We start from the raw sequence: 17,925 nt of genomic DNA, 5'->3' as shown, positions 1-17,925 counted from the left end.
GGCAAACGGGAAGAATTCCCACGTGGGAAAAGCGGCGACTAAAGTCTCACTCCTCAAAAAAAAAAAAAAAAAAAAATTCCCCTTTTTTTTCATTCTTTTCCTCCTCAGCCCATGTCCATCCTTATTTCCCAGCCCCAAACCACCACATCCTGGCCCGGGGGCCACCTTAGGGTGCTGGCATGGAGCCAAAAAGGATCCGACAGACTCCGAGGAGCCGCGGGAACGTGCGGGAGTAGAAATACTCCTCTAAGCTCTGGGTTGTTTACCCAGAGACGGGTCCTGGTTGTGCAAACGCTGCTGAACAAACACCCCGGAGTTTATTTAAATGTTAAACACAGAAGTTGCTCCTTGGATTTGCAACTACTACCCGGAGCAGCCGTCTGGGATAGTAGCTGCGAATCCAAGGATGCCCGCGGCAGGATGGATGGACAAACCCGATGTCCCCAACTCAGGGGACATCCCAGGCTGGCAGCAGATGCTCCGGCTGCGGCCGTGGCTTTCCCTGACATCAGCATTTTCACCTTTTTTTTTTTTTTTTTTTTTTTTTTTCCTAATTCTTTTTTGCTTTGGCAGCAGGGAAAGTGCCGGGCTGGGAAGGGGTTTGGAGCTGCCGGCAGCACTTCTGGGGGTGTCCCCACACTTTGGGGGGTAGGACACACTGTCCCTGCTGCTCTGCTGGGGTCACCCGACTGTCACCCCTGCCCTCAGAGCACGCAGGGACCAGGGTGGCACCGCGGCTCTGCTCCGAGCCCTGGTGACAAAAAGAAAGGCTCCGCAGCCCCTCACCAGACCCCCAGCCCTGTGCTGAGCCAGCAAAAAGTTTATCCCAAGGTCAGGACAAGTGGCACAGCAGCTTCCAGCAGCGATGTCCCCGCACCCCGAGGACCCCCAGGCCACCAGGCAGTGTCCCCCCAACCCAGGGACATCTCCCTCCCGTTTCCTCTCGATCCACTGACCCACGGGTGGCACAGCTGGCAGCCCCCGGGAAGGGGCCACAGGCTCAGCCACGTCGGGCATCACAGCATTGATTGTCACCCCAGCGGTGACAATGCCAGGAGGGTGACACGGGGAGCCAGCGCCGGCCACGCTGCTGCGAGCCCCAGAGAATTAATTTCATTATTTTTTGGGGGGGCGGGGGGGGGGGTCTCATTCTGCACTCGGGGTGATGCCACGGGCTCAGGGCAGGGCCGAGGCCCCAGTGCCACAGAGCTGGGGACAAGGAGCGTGTCCCTGTCCCCCGGGCGGCTCAGACCCAGCCGGGGAACGGAAGAAGAGAAAAATTTAAAATAACGCCGGTGCAAAGCTACCTCTCCGCTCCCCCCCCCCCCCCCCAGCCTTCCCCCCCCCGTCTCAACCCGGGCGAACATTTTCACATCTGTCACTAGCTGTCACCTCATGAATAATTCATCCGCCTCATGAATATGCAAAGCCGGGGCTGGTGATTAGCTCCAGTTGAAACATAGCTTAATTCCTCACAGGCCATTGGGCGCCGGGACGACCCGACCACTTTTGGGGTCTCCTCATCCCCCCCCAACCTTCCCGGAGCCACGGGCTGGGAGCGGCTGCAGATCCTGAGGTCCCCACGGAGCAGAGGGGACATTTGGGACAACGCGGGGGTCACAGGCTTGGGGGGGCTGTTAGGGGCAAGGGGACACTGCCCACTCACCCACCCACCTACCCACGCAGCCTGGGGACAGCGGGACGGGGATGCCCCCCACCCCGGGAATACCCCAGCCCTGGGGGTGCCCCCAGCTTCCCCCCCAGCCAGGGCGCAGCCCCCGTGACCTCTGCTGTCCCCACAGGTCACTCGTGTCCCCCAGTGCCACCAGCACACACGCAGCATCTCGGTGCCCACCCCCCCCCATCACGGGGCTGATCCTGCACCCGACCCTGAGCCACCAAACCCCCCTCCTCCCCCCAGCGCAGCACCCACCTCCCTCCCAGCGCCACGGTGACTCCGCCACCCCGAGGGGATGGGGTTATCCCCCCCTCAGGGTGCCCCCCCGGGCGCTGCGCGGCCGCGGTGGCAGCCCGGTGACAGGGCCAGCTCCGCGTCCCCTCCTCTCTGCCCACAACAAAGGAATTCTGCACACCCGCTGCCGTCACATCGCACGGGCAACGTGACGCTCCCCGCTCCCCCCAGCCTCCCGGAATAAATTAGCACCTTGGAAAACTGTGATCCCCTCCAATATGGGCCCTTTGCCGGGTGCGATTTTTATTAGGCAGACAGTCTGCAGCCTTTAGTTTTAGAATTTGCTCTTCTTTTGCTTTTTTTTTTTTTTCCCTTTCTTTTTTTGTCTTCTTTTTTAAATTTTTTTTTTTTTTTAAATTTTATGTTGTGGGGTTTTTTTTCCCCCCCTCCTTTCCCCTCGCTTTCTGTCTCTCCCCAGGAAGCTGAACACACCCCACAGCAGCTCCACAAGCCCCCAGCCCTGGCCCTGCTCGTGGTTGGTGACACCCAACGTGGCACCGGTGTCCAGCACCAAAAACGAGAAGGAAAGAACCAAGGTGGTGCTGGGCCTGGCACAGAACCAGGCCTCCAGCAGCATTCTAGGGAGCCAGGAACACCCAGCCAGCTGCAGACCCCTTACTGGTACCTGATTCCTCATCCCTCCCTCCATCTATCCATCTATCCATCTATCCATCTATCCATCCTTCCCTCCATCCCTCTCTCCATCCTTCCCTTCATCCCTCCCTCCCTCCATCTATCCATCTACCCATTCCTCTATCCATCCCTCCCTCCATCCCTCCCTCTCTCCATCCCTCTCTCCATCCTTCCCTTCATCCCTCCATCCCTCCCTCTCTCCATCCCTCCCTCCTCACCACTCAGTGTCCCCACGCCGGGACACACAAACTGGGGCTCATCCTGTCCTTGGTGCTGAGCCCTCCCCTGCCTGCTCTCTGCACCCCGGGGATGCAAAACTTCCCAGTTCCCTCCCAGACAGGGAACCACCAGCGGGGGACCAGGCGGCCAAGGCAAGGGAGGGGACAGAGGGACACTCTGCTCCTGCACCGCGGGGTGACAGGTCCCCAGTGGGCACCCACTGCCACCCCTCTGCCCTTCCCCCTGCCCACCCTGTGCTGTGACCCCCGGCCCTGCCTGTCCCACCGGCCCCGTGTCCCCTGTGCAGAGCCCCCCAGCCCCTCTCGGCCCCCGGTTCCAGTGTCCCCAGCCCTGAGACCGCTGGTCCCGTCCCCCCCCGGGTGGTGTCCCCACAACCCCAATGACCCCGGTCCCATTGTCCCCCTGCCAACGCCCCCAACCCCACCCTCAGGGTCCCCTCCAGCTCTACTGTCCCCAGCACCCCCCTCCCTGACCGCCCCAGTGTCCCCAACCCTCCGATCCCCCCCCGCGCCAGCATCCCCCATCCCAGTGTCCCCCCACCCTGACACCCCCGTTGTCCCTCACCGTGTCCCCAACCCGGATCCATCCCGTTCCTGCCCTATCGGTGCCACCATCCCCGCTCCCACCTCCCGGCCCCGCCGGCACCGGGCACCGCAGCGGGGGCGCGGCGCGGGCGGAGCCGGTACCGGTACCGGTGCCGATGCCGGTGCCGCACATACCTGGGCCGATGCTCACGGCACGCAGGGGGTCATCCCCTCCGGTGAAGCCGAGCACCCCGCCGGCACCGGGGGCTTAAAAGCGGGGCGCGGAGGTTGAAGAGGAGGGAGGGGGGCAACGGGGCCGGGCCCCCCCCTCGGAGGGGGCCGAGCCGGGGCCGGGCCGAACCAATCACGGCTGACAGCGGGCGCGGCCCGCCCCCCCCCCCGAGCCGGTACCGCCGGTACCGCCCGCCCCGCACCTGCCCGCAGCGGCGGCGAACCCGCTCCGCGCCCCGCCGCGCTGCCCGGCGCAGGGCGAGGGGCGGCCGCGCATGCGCCGCCCCCCCCCCTTTCCCCAAACCAGGGCCGCCCCCCAAATCCCCCCCAGTCCCCCCCTTATCCCGGAGGAGGCCTCCCCCTCCCTATGGAACGGGGCCGCCCCCCCCCGCAAACCCCGCAGCCCCCCCGCAGCCCGCTTAATGGCTTAGTGGGGGGGTGTCTGTAAAAGAAGCGGGGGGGGTCTTTGTAGGGGGGATCTTTTGCAGCCCCCTAAATGGGTGCGGACCCCGGCGTGCCCCCCGCATCCCCCCCGCCACCATCCCTGTGCTGGGAGCCGGCTTCATCCCGAGGGAGGGGTCAAAAAAATAAAGGGGGGACAGCTTCTAATGGCCCTATAGCCCCCCCTCAAGTCACTGCGTGGCTCCCACTATCCCTGCCCTGGCACCCAGTGGGATTTTAAGGGGTGTCCAAACCGAGGAGCATCTTCCAGCCCGTCCGGGGCCGTCCGGGGGCGCAGAGGGGCTGAAAGCTGCGGAGGATGGAGAAAGGTTTTGAAAACCATCACTGAGCATTCAGGGAGGGGATTTAAGGGGGGGGGGGGGTCACCTTCCCACCGGTGACTGGAGAATGCCACCCTGTCTCCGCCCTGCCTTGGCAACAAGGGGTGACAAAATATCCCCCCTCCCCTTCCCCTTCATTCTCCCCATCCGATGAGCCCACGGAAACCCGAGAGCAAAGTTCTCTCATTTCCGACTCCCCATTGTGCCCGAGTTGGTTTCTTTTTTTTTTTTTTTTTTCTTTTCGTGTCGTTTCCTGCCTTTTGTGAACCCCCACCCCCCTTGCCCCTCCTCAACACAACCCCGGCCTTCCCACCGCACAGAGCTTCTCTTGTTCCCCTTCTTTCTGTGGCTGCAGCTGGCGGCCCCGTCCCCACCAAGGTGCCCGAGAGAGGGGGACAGTGACAGGGGTTAATCCCCCCCCCCCCCTCCTTCCAGGATGTTTGCCAAGCAGGATTGGGGAGAGGATCCCAGAGGGATTTGGCAGAACCCTGGTTTCTTGGCTACTTCCTGCTCCATGGAGCTTCATCCCTCTATCCTGCACCCATGGGTGCTCCTTCGCTGGAAGGAGGGTGCTGCCCCATCTCCACGTGCCTGGAGAATCCAGTGTGGATGGGGACAGGACCACAGTGGGATGGGACCAGCTCTGAGGTGCTCATCCCACTTGTGCCAGGGCCTGGGCACCCTGGAGGGTGACACTGCTCCTGCTGTCACCCACCACAGCCACGTTCTGCACCCACACACCTCCCACCCACCAAACCCTTCATCTCCCTCAGCTTCATCCAGGAGGGGCTGATCCCCACCCTGCACGGTGATCACCCAGCCAGGGGGTGCCCTCAGCACCCACCTCCCGAGGCTCACCCTTTGCTAACGAGCATGGTGACAAAGCTGCACCCAACCTTGTCCCTGTCCCTGTCCCACCAGGGCTCTGCCGTGAGGACAAGGGAGCCAGAGCCACCTGGGGACACCAACCCCCCCATGGACACCGAGGGGGGAGTGCAGGGACCACAGGCACCCACCCAGCTTCTGGGGGAGGGAGCAGAGCCCCAGCTGGACCCCGGCAGAGCCTCCCCCGAGTGTTTGTCTTGCAGCAGGAGGTGCTGGCAGGGAGGTATCAGAGCTCTGCTCTGGAGTGGAGATAAATGGCACAGCAGACACCAGCCCGTGCTGCTCAGGGATGGGGATTTAATAGACACCTCTCCCCCCCCCCCGACCCCCCTGCACCACCAGCTGCCGCATCCCTGGGGACCCCGGCTCTGAAGGGCAGCAGTTCCACCACCAACACCATTTGTCCCCCCCCATTGCTCCCTCCAGCCGGGAGGTGACTTTATAGGGATCCCCCCCACCCAGCCTGGAGCCCCCATATCCCACCGCACCCATCCCTCCATCCAGGTAGGAGGCCCGGCTCCACCTGGCACGCTGGGATGTCCCCATTGTCCCCTCCCCACACCCCCAGCCCCACCTTCAGCCCATCCCTGTGGCATCACCCCGAGAGCTCTGCCCTGAGCTGCTCCCCCAGGGCAGCACCCACCAGGGCTGGGTCCCCACCGCACCCCACGTCCCCGACACCCCCCGGGGCCAGGCCAGGCCCTGGTGTAGAGGTGGTTGGGTTCTCTCCCATCCCTTGGTCCTGGTCCTCTTGGGTTTTGCCCTCCAATCTTCCAGGGGTGAGCAAGGACCCGAGGAGCATCGTTTTGAGCCCGAACGGCTGGGTTCTGGTGAAATCCTGCAGCAGTGTTGCCGTGACGACCCTCCCGCAGTTCCCATCCAGAGATGTTTTCCTTTGTTGTGACAGGGACGAGGGGGAGGTGGCCGCCAGCGATTGGGGTGCCCGGGGGTGCTGGTGAGGGGGGGGCTCCGGGAAGGGCTGGGACTGCCCCCCCGGGGGGACCTGCTGGGGTTCCAGCGTGGGGCTGAGGAATCCCCACGGCTCCAGCACATCCCTGCCTTAACTCCGGGCACCAAGGGGACAGCAGAGGGGTCAGGAGCCACGCGTGACGTGAGTTTGAGAGGTCTCAGCCAGGTCTTGCTGCCAGCAAGAGAGGTGAGGCGGCCATCGGGGACAGCGCAGAATTCTGAAGGGGATGAAGGGGGGGGGAGGAAGCACCTTTGTCACCCTCTTTGTCACCCCCTTTGTCACAGCCACTTTTAGGGGCGTGGGGGAGGTCAGGAGCCTCCCAAACCCAGTTTGGCAGCCGGGGCTGAGGCTCCGTGCCCGGGGTGCTGAGCACCCTCCCTGCTGCCATCCCGCGGGTGCTGAGCACCGAGGGACCGGGGTGCCGGGGACCCTCCCCGCGGGTCCCCAAGAGCGAAGCGCAGCCGCGTAGCCCCGGTGTCGTCCCCCCCACCCCCTTCCCGCATCACCGGGGGTGCGCTGGGGGGTGCGGGGGGGGGGGGTCCCCGCTTGTTATTCCGCTCAGGTCCGCGGGCGGGCGGGGGATGGAGCCGGTTCCAGGAGAGCTGCCACATTCATGGGGAAAGCGGGTTCTTAATGAGGCCGCTGCCACCGCAGCTGGGGCCACCCCTCGGGGCACTGGCACCGGGACAGAGGGACGGAGGGACAGACGGCTCCAGGGCAGGTGCTTGGCCGGGCTGAGACGCTGGGGCTGGGAGAAGGGAAGGATGGTTCCGAGTGGTCCAGAAGGGAGGGACCCTCTGCCACCCTCGCCCCCGGCCGCCCCTTGGTTCTGCTTTCACCCAGGGCACGATGGAGGGGGCCGGGCTGGGGGCTGCAGCATCGCCCCCGGCGACACGGGGCCCCTGCCCTGGCCAGGCCCAACTTCCCTCCGAACCCGCCGGCAGGATGCATTGATTTTATTTTCTGTTTCCATGGCAACTGCCTCCTTCCCTTCCCCCTCCCTCCCGGCAGCCGGACCCACTCCTTCCAGCACCCAGCCCCTCCAGCCCCCACCCACCGTGGGGACACGGGGGACACAAGCCACGACCCAGCACACTCCTTGTCCTCCAGGGACACTCCTGGGTGGTGGCAATGCCACCAGCTCGGCACCTGCGGGCAGCAGGGCCCGATCCTGCACCGCGGTGCCCATCACGGCGCTGGGGGATGATTTAGGGGAGCAGCATCCAGGCTGGCACTGGGAACGGGGGACACTCGATCACCCCCCCTGTGACACCGGCATGGATGAGTGGCAGGGCTGGCAGGACGCTGCCCTGGTTCATTAGCTAGGGTGTTAATTGTCCCCCCCTCCCCTCCCGGTACTACCCAGGGGGGGGACACCAAGCAGCACCTCCTCATTATGAACCAAGCTCATTAACAGCACATCCAACCCCCCCTGCTCATGGCCCCCAGGCCACCAGCACCGTGGTGGCTCAGCCCTGAGCCTGGTTTTGAGAGAAAACACCTTTTTTGGGGGCTTAAAATTGAGTTTATATTCCTGTCATTGTAATTCCATCCTTTCCTCCACCCCTCTCCAGGGGGATTCACCCATCGCCCTCCCTCTCAGCTCCTTCCCGGCTCCGAGATGCCACCACATTGTTATTTAGCATTAATTTAGCACCAGCTGTGCCAAATCCTGCCCACCCCCCCCTCCCGGGACCCCCTTCACGGAGGGAGGGGGGGGAAATAAAGGCAGAGAACAGGCAGGGCCCTGTGCCGGGTGGTGTTGGATGCACCGAGCAGGGGTCTCCAGCTTTCCACGGAACTGGAAATCAATTCCCAGCCAGGAATTAAGGACCAGGGGCTCAGCACCTTCTTCTTTTTCGGAAGCAGCTCCCCCCGGGGCCAGCTGGAGGGGTTTGCTCAGCAGAACTCCCTCCTCTCCCCCCTCCTCCTCCAGCACCCCCCGTACAAAAGGCACCCCCAGACATCTCCTGTGCCAGGATGGCACCGAACCAGCACCCCAAGGGATGGGGTCAGGGCTGGCGGGGGCTGGATGAGTGCCGGCGTCTTCTTTGGCACCAACCTCGCTGTCAGCTCTTGGAAAAAATTCCAAATTCCGCCCCCCTCCCCTCCTTGGATGGCATCCGGGAGCCAAGGCCACCAAAGCTGCTCCCGCGGGTGCCACCCCCCTCCTTTCCTCGAGAGCTGGGAGGGTGAGGAAGATGCTGAGGAGGAAGAATCCCGGGTTGGAGGGAGCAGGAGGTCACTGGGGCAAAGAGGGGGGGGACACAGCGCCAGAGGGAGGTGAAGTGGGCGGTGATGGTGGCATCAGTGGCAGAGCTGTCCCCAATGCGCGACGAGCCGCGGGGCAACTGAGGCTCCTGCGGTTTTTGACCCAATTTCTCAGGAGAAAATCGAGGAGGGGGTTGGGGGAGAAGAGAGGGAGGAAGATGGAGCGTGACACGCGTGTGCTGCCGTGTCTCACCCCCGCCGCGGGCACACGCGCGTTGTGCTCATGGGCAGGCGTGTGCGTGGCTCCAGCGGGAGGGCGGGTGGGGACAGCGGGGTAGAGGGGACACTGGGGTGTTGTGGGGACACTGGGGTTTGGGGGGGACACTGGGGTGCGCGGGATGCGGGGTGTGCGGGATGCCGGGGTGTGCGGGGTGCTGGGTGTGCGGGGTGCGGGGTGGTCTCTGTGCAGGGTGCTGGGTGTGCAGGGTGCTGGGTGTGCGGGGTGCTGGGTGTGCGGGATGCCGGGGTGTTCGGGGTGCTGGGTGTGCGGGATGCCGGGGTGTGCGGGATGCCGGGGTGTGCGGGGTGCTGGGTGTGCGGGGATACCGGGGTGTGCGGGGTGCTGGAGCACCCAGGGATCCCTGCACCCCCCCTCTCTCCAGCCACGTTCCGCCAGTGCCACCTACAGAGCTGGCCCAGCAGAGCACCCACTCCCCTGTCCCCCCCCCACGCACGGGGGTCCCCCCTGCAGCTTGCCCGGGTGGGGGGGGTCACGCACCCATCACCCCAGCGCCCTGGGGAGCGGGGGGGTGATGGGGGAGCAGCGAACTTTTGGGCAGAGGAGGGGGGGCTGGAAGCACCGGGGTAGCACCCACGGAAGTGCTGGGTGCTGCCTGAGGGGTCCCCGGGATTCTGCATCCCCTTCCCGGGGGGAGTGGGAGGGGAAGAGCGGTCCCGGACACCCGTGTCCCGGGCCTGGGGCGTTGCGGGGGGGGTGGTGGGAGGGGGTGTTGCGGAGCGGGGGTGGGTGCGGGGCGGTCCCGGACGCTTCGGGCCCCGGGAAGCGGTTCCGCCCCTTCCTGCGGAGGGCGGGAGGTGAGTGCGGGGCGACCGGGGGGTCCGGGATGGAGCGGGGTGGGGGGATAACACCCGGGCGGGTGCGGTAGCCCAGTGGTACCGGTCCCCGGGGGTCCCCCAGTGCTGCTCGGTGTTTCCTTAACGCGGCTCAAGGGTCCCCACTGCTTCCCGGGGTGTCCCCAATGTTGCTCAGGGGTCCCCTAATCCCGCACGAGGGTCTCTAATGCTGTTGGAGTGTCCCCAGGGCTGTCCGGGGGTCCCTAATGCTACCAAGGTGTCCCCCAGTGCTGCTTGGGGGCATCCCCAGTGGTCCCCAATCCTGCCAGCCCACCCCGGGCTCTCGGGTGGTCCCAAATGTTGCTACGAGTGTCCCAAAGGCTGCCCGAGGGTCCCCAGTGCTGTCTGGGGGGGGTCCCAGTCCTCGGAGGTGTCCTCAGTGCTGCTCAGGTGTCCCCAGTGCTGTTTGGGTTGTCCCCAATGTTGCTTCAAGGGTCTCTGGTGCTGCTGGAATGTCCCCAGTGTTGTCCGGGGGTCCCTAATGCTACCAAGGTGTCCCCAATGCTGCTTGGGGGCATCCCCAGTGGTCCCCCAATCCTGCCATCACACCCCGGGCTCCTGGGTGGTCCCCAAATGTTGCTATGAGTGTCCCAGAGGCTGCCCGAGGGTCCCCAGAGCCGTCTGGGGGGGTCCCAGTCCTTCTCGGAGGTGTCCCTGGTGCTGTGTGGGCTGTCCCCAGTGTCACTTCAAGGGTCTCTGGTGCTGCTGGATTGTCCCCAGTGCTGTCCGGGGGTCCCTAATGCTACCAAGGTGTCCCTAATGCTGCTTGAGGGCATCCCCAGTGGTCCTTGGGGACCTTCAATGCTGCTGGGGTGTCCCCAATGCTGTTTGCTGGTCCTCAGTCCTGCCAGGTTGTCCCCCGGGCTCTCGGGTGGTCCCCAATGTTGCTACGAGTGTCCCAGAGGCTGCCCGAGGGACCCCAGAGCTGTCTGGGGGGGTCCCAGTCCTTCTCGGAGGTGGTCCCCGGTGCTGTTTGGGTTGTCCCCAATGTCACTTCAAGGGTCTCTGGTGCTGCTGGATTGTCCCCAGTGCTGTCCGGGGGTCCCTAATGCTGCTTGAGGGCATCCCCAGTGGTCCTTGGGGACCTTCAATGCTGCTGGGGTGTCCCCAATGCTGTTTGCTGGTCCCCAATCCTGCCAGGCTGTCCCCCGGGCTCTCGGGTGGTCCAAATGTTGCTATGAGTGTCCCAGAGGCTGCCCGAGGGTCCCCAGAGCTGTCTGGGGGGGTCCCAGTCCTCGGAGGTGTCCTCAGTGCTGCTCAGGTGTCCCCAGTGCTGTTTGGGTTGTCCCCAATGTTGCTTCAAGGGTCTCTGGTGCTGCTGGAATGTCCCCAGTGCTGTCCGGGGGTCCCTAATGCTACCAAGGTGTCCCTAATGCTGCTTGGGGGGCATCCCCAGTGGTCCCCAATCCTGCCAGCCCACCCCGGGCTCTCGGGTGGTCCCCAAATGTTGCTATGAGTGTCCAGAGGCTGCCTGAGGTCCCCAGAGCTGTCTGGGGGGTCCCAGTCCTTCTCGGAGGTGTCCCCGGTGCTGTTTGGGTTGTCCCCAATGTCGCTTCAAGGGTCTCTGGTGCTGCTGGATTGTCCCCAGTGCTGTCCGGGGGTCCCTAATGCTGCTTGAGGGCATCCCCAGTGGTCCTTGGGGACCTTCAATGCTGCTGGGGTGTCCCCAATGCTGTTTGCTGGTCCTCAGTCCTGCCAGGCTGTCCCCTGGGCTCTCGGGTGGTCCCCAATGTTGCTATGAGTGTCCCAGAGGCTGCCCGAGGGTCCCCAGAGCTGTCTGGGGGGGTTCCAGTCCCTTCTCAGAGGTGTCCCCGGTGCTGTTTGGGTTGTCCCCAGTGTCACTTCAAGGGTCTCTGGTGCTGCTGGATTGTCCCCAGGGCTGCCGGGGGTCCCTGGTCTTGTCCCCTCTCCCTGACCCGCTCTGTCCCCAGGTCACCATGCCCGTGGAGCCCTTGGTCTGTGCCCACACGGCCACGCGGTGAGTCCCCGGTCCCAGGTCCCTCCCGGGTGCCCCACGCCGTCCCCTGGCCCCACGCTGACGTCGCTGACGTCGTCCCCGCGGTGTCCCCCGGGTGGTGGCCCCTGTCCCTGCAGGGTGAGCTCCGTGCTGAACCGGGATGTGAAGCAGTTTGGGAAGCAGCACATGTTCGACGGGAGCGAGGAGACCTGCTGGAACTCAGACCAGGTCCTGGGGAGGGGGTTGGGGACAAGGGGGACAGGGGAGGCTGGAGGGGTGGGTGGGTGTTGAGTGGGACACCCCGTGGACGTGTCATTCCTGCCCCCAGGGCACGTGCCAGTGGGTCACCCTGGATTTCCCCCACCCCGTCAAGGTCTCCCAGCTCCACATCCAGTTCCAGGGGGGATTCTCCAGCAGGTTGTGCACCTTGGAAGGTGAGGAGATGCTCTAAGGGTGGTGGTGGGGGTCCTTCTGCCTCAGTTTCCCCATCCTTGGAACCTGCAGTGGTTCAGAAAGCCAAGAGGGGCTGGAGCCTTGGGTTTGAGCAGGGAGGGGGGAGAAGGGAGGATCCAAGGATCCTTGGGGTGCTCTGGGTGCACCCCAGCACCTCAGCCTCCACCTTCTCCTCCCACCCAGGCTGCAGAGCAGGGGAAGAACTGGTGAGAAGATCCACGCTGTACCCCCAGGATGTCCATGCCATGCAGATATCCTTTGCCACCTCCCCAGCTGGGGTGGGAAGGGTTTGGGCCTTCCAAGGCTTGGGGGAAAAGTGGGTTCAGAGCCACTGGGGGCTGTGGAGGACCATGAGGGGGACAGCAGAGCTGGAGTTTTAACAACAACCCTGGCCTGGTGGCACTTGGCTACCACTGGAGCATCTCTGGAGAGGGTTGGGAGCCCCACGTGGGGCCCCTCAAGAGTTGGGTTGTGGTGTCCCCCTGCCTATTTTTCTTTTTTTTTTTTTTTCCTTGATGGATCCTACACAGATTCCAGGTGGAGGAGATGGTGCTGGATAAGCTGAAGATCACTTTTGAGGACAGCATGGACTTTTTTGGGAGGATTGTGGTCTACCACCTCGGGGTGCTGGGCGAGAGGCTCTAGGGCAGCAGCAAGGGACAGCATGGGGGGGGGGAAAGGGGGACAAACACCCTCCCAGCTGCACCCCAGGGTGCTGAGAGGGGGGGGGGAGGGGGGGGGGGGGGGGGGGGGGGGGGCCCCTGGATGGCAGGGACAGCAATGCAGGGGCTTTGGGGGGACACAAGGATGGGACTTGGTGAATAAATGGTGTCCCAGCTGCATCGTGTTGGGGACCAGCTGGGGCTGTGGCACCTTCCTGGCTGGCAAGGGAAGGTGCTGGCCCAGTTCCCTTTGCACTTGCCCAGTAGCTGGTGCTGGGACCATCAGTTGAGCCAACAGAGAGAGCTCCCCCATGGCTCCTGGGAGTTTTTTTATTTCCAAAAATGCAACACACAAAAAGCAGCCGAGCCCAGCCTGCCCTGAGGGTGTCCCTGGAGGGAAGGGCTCTGTTATCCACCTCCAGGAGATTTTCCAAGGGGTTCCTGCCTCCTTCCCGTGCTCCTTGCCTCCTTTAGGGTGGTCTAGGAGCTCATTCCAGCTCTTTTTTCTGGAAGAGCTTCAGGATGTGATTTTCCATCACCTGTTGGACTGCCCGGAGAGGAGAGAAATGAAACCTGGGGAAGCCAAGCCTGAGAAAAGCCCAGTTCTGCTCTGCCCCAGACCTGCTCACCATTTCCCACCTCTTTTCCAGCAAGAGGCTGGGAAAAAAAAATAAAAATCCCCCCCCCCAAAGCCTTCCCTGGCCCATCCACCCAAACACCATCCCAAGGGGCAGGAAATTCTCTGCCTTGGTTCCTCTGCATGGTGGAAAGTCAAAAGAAAAAATTAAATAAAATAAAAACTTAAATTAAAAATAAAGGAATAAAGAAAAAACCTGGAAATTGGGACTCATCTGGGGGCAGGGAAGGGGGAGAGGGGGCCACTTGCCTTTTTTTGTGTCCCAGGGCCACTGCCAGATCCATGGGGGTGTAGCCAGAATCCGCCTCCGTCGTCAGGTCAGCACCACGAGCTGGGAGCAGGGAGTGGAGGTGATGGGAGAGGGGGACCCCCCAAAGCTGTCCCTGACACCCCCAGCAGTGTCCCACTCCTGTCCCCAAGCTTGTCCCCCCCTTACCTAGCAGAGCCTCCACACACTTGATGTGGTTGCCACGCACAGCATAGAGCAGGGGGGGTGCCCCCGTTCTGCAAGGAGAGGGAAGGGGCTGCCTCATTCCTGCTGCCCCCCATCCACTGGGATCCCCCTCCCCACCCTCTCCCTGGTTTTTTTTTTTCTTGGAGGGTCATTTTTTAATTATTGTGATTATTTTCCCTGAATTCTGCTCTTTTGGAAGGGCAGCCCCGAGGCCTGAGCGCCGTCTCCTCACTCAGCATCCCAAAATTATTCCCAAATTATTAATCCCAAAAACCCCTGAGCAGGCAAATGAGCAGCTAGGAGAGAGGCAAACAACCTGATCTTGCTGAAAAATCTTGAGGTTTTTTCTTTTTTTTTGGGGGGGGAGGTATTTTCCCCCCTTTTTGACTCACCCAGTCGGAGATTTTAAAAACGCTGCTTTTGAAAAATGAGGGGATTTTTTTTTTTTTTGGGAGGGATAGGTGGGATTTTCCCCCCTTTTTGACTCACCCAGTCACAGATTTTAAAAACACTGCTTTTGAAAAATGAGGTGTTTTTTTTTTTGGAGAGGGAGAATGGGGGGAATTTTTCCCCCTTTTTGACTCACCCAGTCGTAGATTTTAAAAACGCTGCTTTTGAAAAATGAGGGATTTTTTTTTGGGGGGGAGGGATGGGAGGGATTTTCCCCTTTTTGACTCACTCAGTTGTAGATGTTAAAAACACTACTTTTGAAAAATGAGGGGATTTTTTGGGGGGGGAGGGATAGGGTGGGATTTTTCCCCCTTTTTGACTCAGCCAGTCGGAGATTTTAAAAACGCTGCTTTTGAAAAATGAGGGATTTTTTTTTGGGGGGGAGGGATAGGTGGGATTTTTTCCCCTTTTTTGACTCACCCAGTCATAGATGTTGATGTCCACGTTCCTCTCCAGCAGCATGGTGACAATGTCAGTGTAGCCACCCATGCTGGCCAGGGACAGGGCACTCTCCCTCTCCTTGGCCAACACGTGGGGGGTCTGCACCCTGGGGACAGCAGAGGTGTCAAAATCCCCCCCCCCCAACCCAAACCTGGGTGTTTCAGGGGTGATGATCACCCAGCCAGGTCCCAAGGGGGGGTAGAGACAGGTCCTGGAATCCCCAAACCCTTTTTCCTGGGTGGATTTTAATCAGCAGCCAAGATCTCAGCTGAGATTCCAAAGCCCTTTTCCAGTGCTAGGAAATGAATCCTGAGAATTCCTCTTACTCAGCCTTTCCTAGCAGTAGTAGCAGCATCACCAGCCCTCTACACTATCCATTGACTCTTTTGGTACTGATTTTACCTAGAAATCCTCTGTCGTCCAGCTATGGGCCATTCCTGAACTTCCTGGACCATTCCTGAACTTCCTGGACCATTCCTGAACTTCCTGGACCATTCCTGGACCTCCTGGACCATTCCTGGAATTCCTGGCTATCCAGGGCAGTGGTGGAGTCACCATCCCTGTGTTTAGTTAAGGATTTCTCAGGTTAATGGTTGGACTTGGATGAGAAGCCCAGAATATTCCAAGTTGGAGCCTGAAAGGTTTTTTTTCCAACCAAGGTAACTCTGGGATTCATCCCATCCTTTATCTCCTCTTTCCCTCTGGTGTCTCTTTGGTGCAGTTTTCCTGCTCACCCAGTACCAGAACCAGGTTTTGGGCTTTGCTCCTTGGACCCAGAAGGTTGGGGGACCTGGATCCTGCTCATCCCCAAGGAATCCTCAACCAGGAATTCATGGACCCCAATGTCACCTCCCTGAGGACTTTCCTGGCAGATCACAGGTGCTGAACCTGATCTCAGAGGGCCCAAAAACCAGATATTTGGTGACAAAAAAAATTATTGCTAAGTGGGGGATAAGGTTTTTTTTTTAGCTCCCAGCCCAGGGGGGGTTGGAAGGGAGAAGATTCCCATTGCCCAGGTTCTGGGGGATCCTCACCCATTCCAGGAGGTACCGAACTGTCTCAATCTCCCCAAAAGCTGCAGCCCAGAGCAGGGGGGTGAAACCTCTCTCATCAGGTTTGTTGACCAAGTTCTCACCTGGAGGAGCAGGGATGAGGATAAATAAACAATGGGAAACACCCCCCCCCCCCATGCTCCCCCAGCCCCCCTCCCACAGTTTACCCAGCAAAGGCTTGGAGTGAAGCCAAGAGATGATAAAAAAAACCCAAAAATCAGTGTTAGGGCTTGGAAGGGACCTCCAGAGGCCATGGGAGCCCAAACCACCCCAGTGTGGGGCACTCCAGGGGGGGTTGGAACCCTCCAGACCCCAGAACCTCTTTGGGCCGCTTGTCCCAGGAGGGTTTGGTCACCCTCAGAGTGAAAAAAAAATAATTTTATGTCGACCCAGAACCTCCTGTGCCTCAAGTGCCACCCCTTGTCCTGTGTCCCAGGTGCCACCCCTTGTCCTGCCTTGGGTCACCACTTAGGAGCTGATTTCCTGACCTGATCCCAGGTACCTTTCTGGAGATGCTCCCTGAGCTGGCTGAGCTCCCCCTGGGCTGCAAGCTGGTGGATGGATAAAGCTGAAAGAGAGGAAAAATTCACCCAGCAGGACAAAAAGATTTCCCCAGCCCAGCACCCCCAGCAGGATGGGAGAGGTGACAGCCTGGGGAGGGGGACAAAAAGCCAGGAAAAAGGTGTAGCCAACACCTTCCTGCTCCTCAGCATCCCTGGGGAAGTGTCTGGGGTTCATAGAATCACAGAATGGGCTGGGTTGGAAGGGACCTCAGAGCTCATCAAGTCCAACCCTTGCTCCACTCCCCCCGTGGTTCCCAGCCCATGGCACTGAGTGCCACATCCAGGCTCTTTGGAAATATCTCCAGGGATGGAGAATCCACCCCTTCCCTGGGCAGCCCATTCCAATGGCTGAGCACCCTCTCCAGAAAGAAATTCTTTCTCATGTCCAACCTAAACCTCCCCTGGCACAACTTGAGACCTCTTGTGCCCTCTTGTCTTGCTGAGAGTTGCCTGGGAAAAGAGCCCAACCCCCCCCTGGCTCCAACCTCCTTTCAGGGAGTTGGAGAGAGTGATGAGGCCTCCCCTGAGCCTCCTCTTCTCCAGCCTCAACACCCCCAGCTCCCTCAGCCCTTCCTCACAGGACTTGTGCTGGATCCCTTCCCAGCCTCCTTGCTCTTCTCTGGACCTGCTCCAGCACCTCAATCTCCTTCCTGAGCTGAGGGGCCCAGAACTGGACCCAGGACTCAAGCTGTGGCCTCCCCAGGGCTGAGCACAGGGGCAGAATCCCTTCCCTGATCCAGCCACGCTGTTCCTGAGCCAGCCCAGGATGCCCCCCCCCTTGGAATTCTTGGCCACCTGGGCACACTGCTGGCTCCTCTTCAGCTTCCTGGCAATCCCAGGTCCCTTTCTGCCCCTCTGTGCCCCATGGAGCTCCCCATGGGGTTGTTGTGTTGAACCTCATCCCGTTGGGATCAGCCCAACTCTCCAGTCTGTCCAGGTCCCTCTGCAGAGCCCTCCTGCCTTCCAGCTGATCCACACTCCCCCCCAGCTTGGTGTCATCTGCAGATTTGCTGCTGATGGACTCAATCCCCTCATCTAAATCATCAATAAAGAGATTAAACAGCACTGGGCCCAACACTGATCCCTGGGGGACACCACGGCCACCATTTTGGACACCGCAGCCACCATTTTGGATACCACGGCCACCACTTTGGACACCACAGTTGCCATTTTGGACACCACGGCCACCACTTTGGACACCGTGGCCGCCATTTTGGACACCACGGTCGCCGTTTTGGACACTGCAGCCACCATTTTGGACACCGCGGCCACCACTTTGGACACCACGGCCACCATTTTGGACACCGCAGCCACCATTTTGGACACCACAGTTGTCATTTTGGACACCACAGTTGCCATTTTGGACACCACGGCCACCATTTTGGACACCACAGCCGCCATTTTGGACACCGCGGCCGCCATTTTGAGGCAGCCCCGTTCAGCACCACTCTCTGGGCCCGGCCCTCCAGCCAGTTCCTGACCCAGCACAGAGTGCTCCTGCTGATCCATGGGCTGACAGCTTTTCCAGGAGAATCCTGTGGGAATGGTGTCAAAGGCTTTGCTGAAGTAAAGGTTGGTACTCACTGTCCAGGGTGGCTGGGAGGGCTGAGATTTGGTTGCCACGTTGCCTGTTGGTGAGGGTGTTGGAATGTTTCAGTGGGATGCCTGGTCCAA

General features: G+C 61.2%; 2 protein-coding genes across 2 annotated transcripts; one reads left to right on the top strand and one right to left on the bottom strand.

Annotated features, from left to right (window-relative positions):
* The first annotated feature begins 9,493 nt into the window (after positions 1-9,493).
* On the top strand, positions 9,494-12,690 carry NR2C2AP (nuclear receptor 2C2 associated protein). The gene is made up of 6 exons (XM_071727801.1): positions 9,494-9,543; positions 11,514-11,560; positions 11,677-11,767; positions 11,868-11,973; positions 12,176-12,244; positions 12,522-12,690. Exons 2-6 carry the CDS (start codon positions 11,520-11,522, stop codon positions 12,635-12,637), a joined length of 423 nt encoding a protein of 140 aa, XP_071583902.1. The 5' UTR covers positions 9,494-9,543; positions 11,514-11,519; the 3' UTR covers positions 12,638-12,690.
* Positions 12,691-12,950: 260 nt separating this feature from the next.
* Positions 12,951-17,923, bottom strand: RFXANK (regulatory factor X associated ankyrin containing protein; the record flags this gene model as incomplete). Its single annotated transcript, XM_071727430.1, is given in 9 exon segments — positions 12,951-13,201; positions 13,541-13,622; positions 13,728-13,782; positions 13,784-13,795; positions 14,616-14,711; positions 14,713-14,742; positions 15,671-15,771; positions 16,191-16,256; positions 17,836-17,923. Coding segments are annotated over 9 exon segments (597 nt in total), but the record flags the coding sequence as incomplete, so codon positions are not given.
* Positions 17,924-17,925: the final 2 nt, after the last annotated feature.

This window comes from Heliangelus exortis, chromosome 28 (assembly GCF_036169615.1).
Source record: "Heliangelus exortis chromosome 28, bHelExo1.hap1, whole genome shotgun sequence".
NCBI lineage: Eukaryota > Metazoa > Chordata > Aves > Apodiformes > Trochilidae > Heliangelus > Heliangelus exortis.
This window is presented reverse-complemented; position numbering and strand designations above follow the sequence as displayed.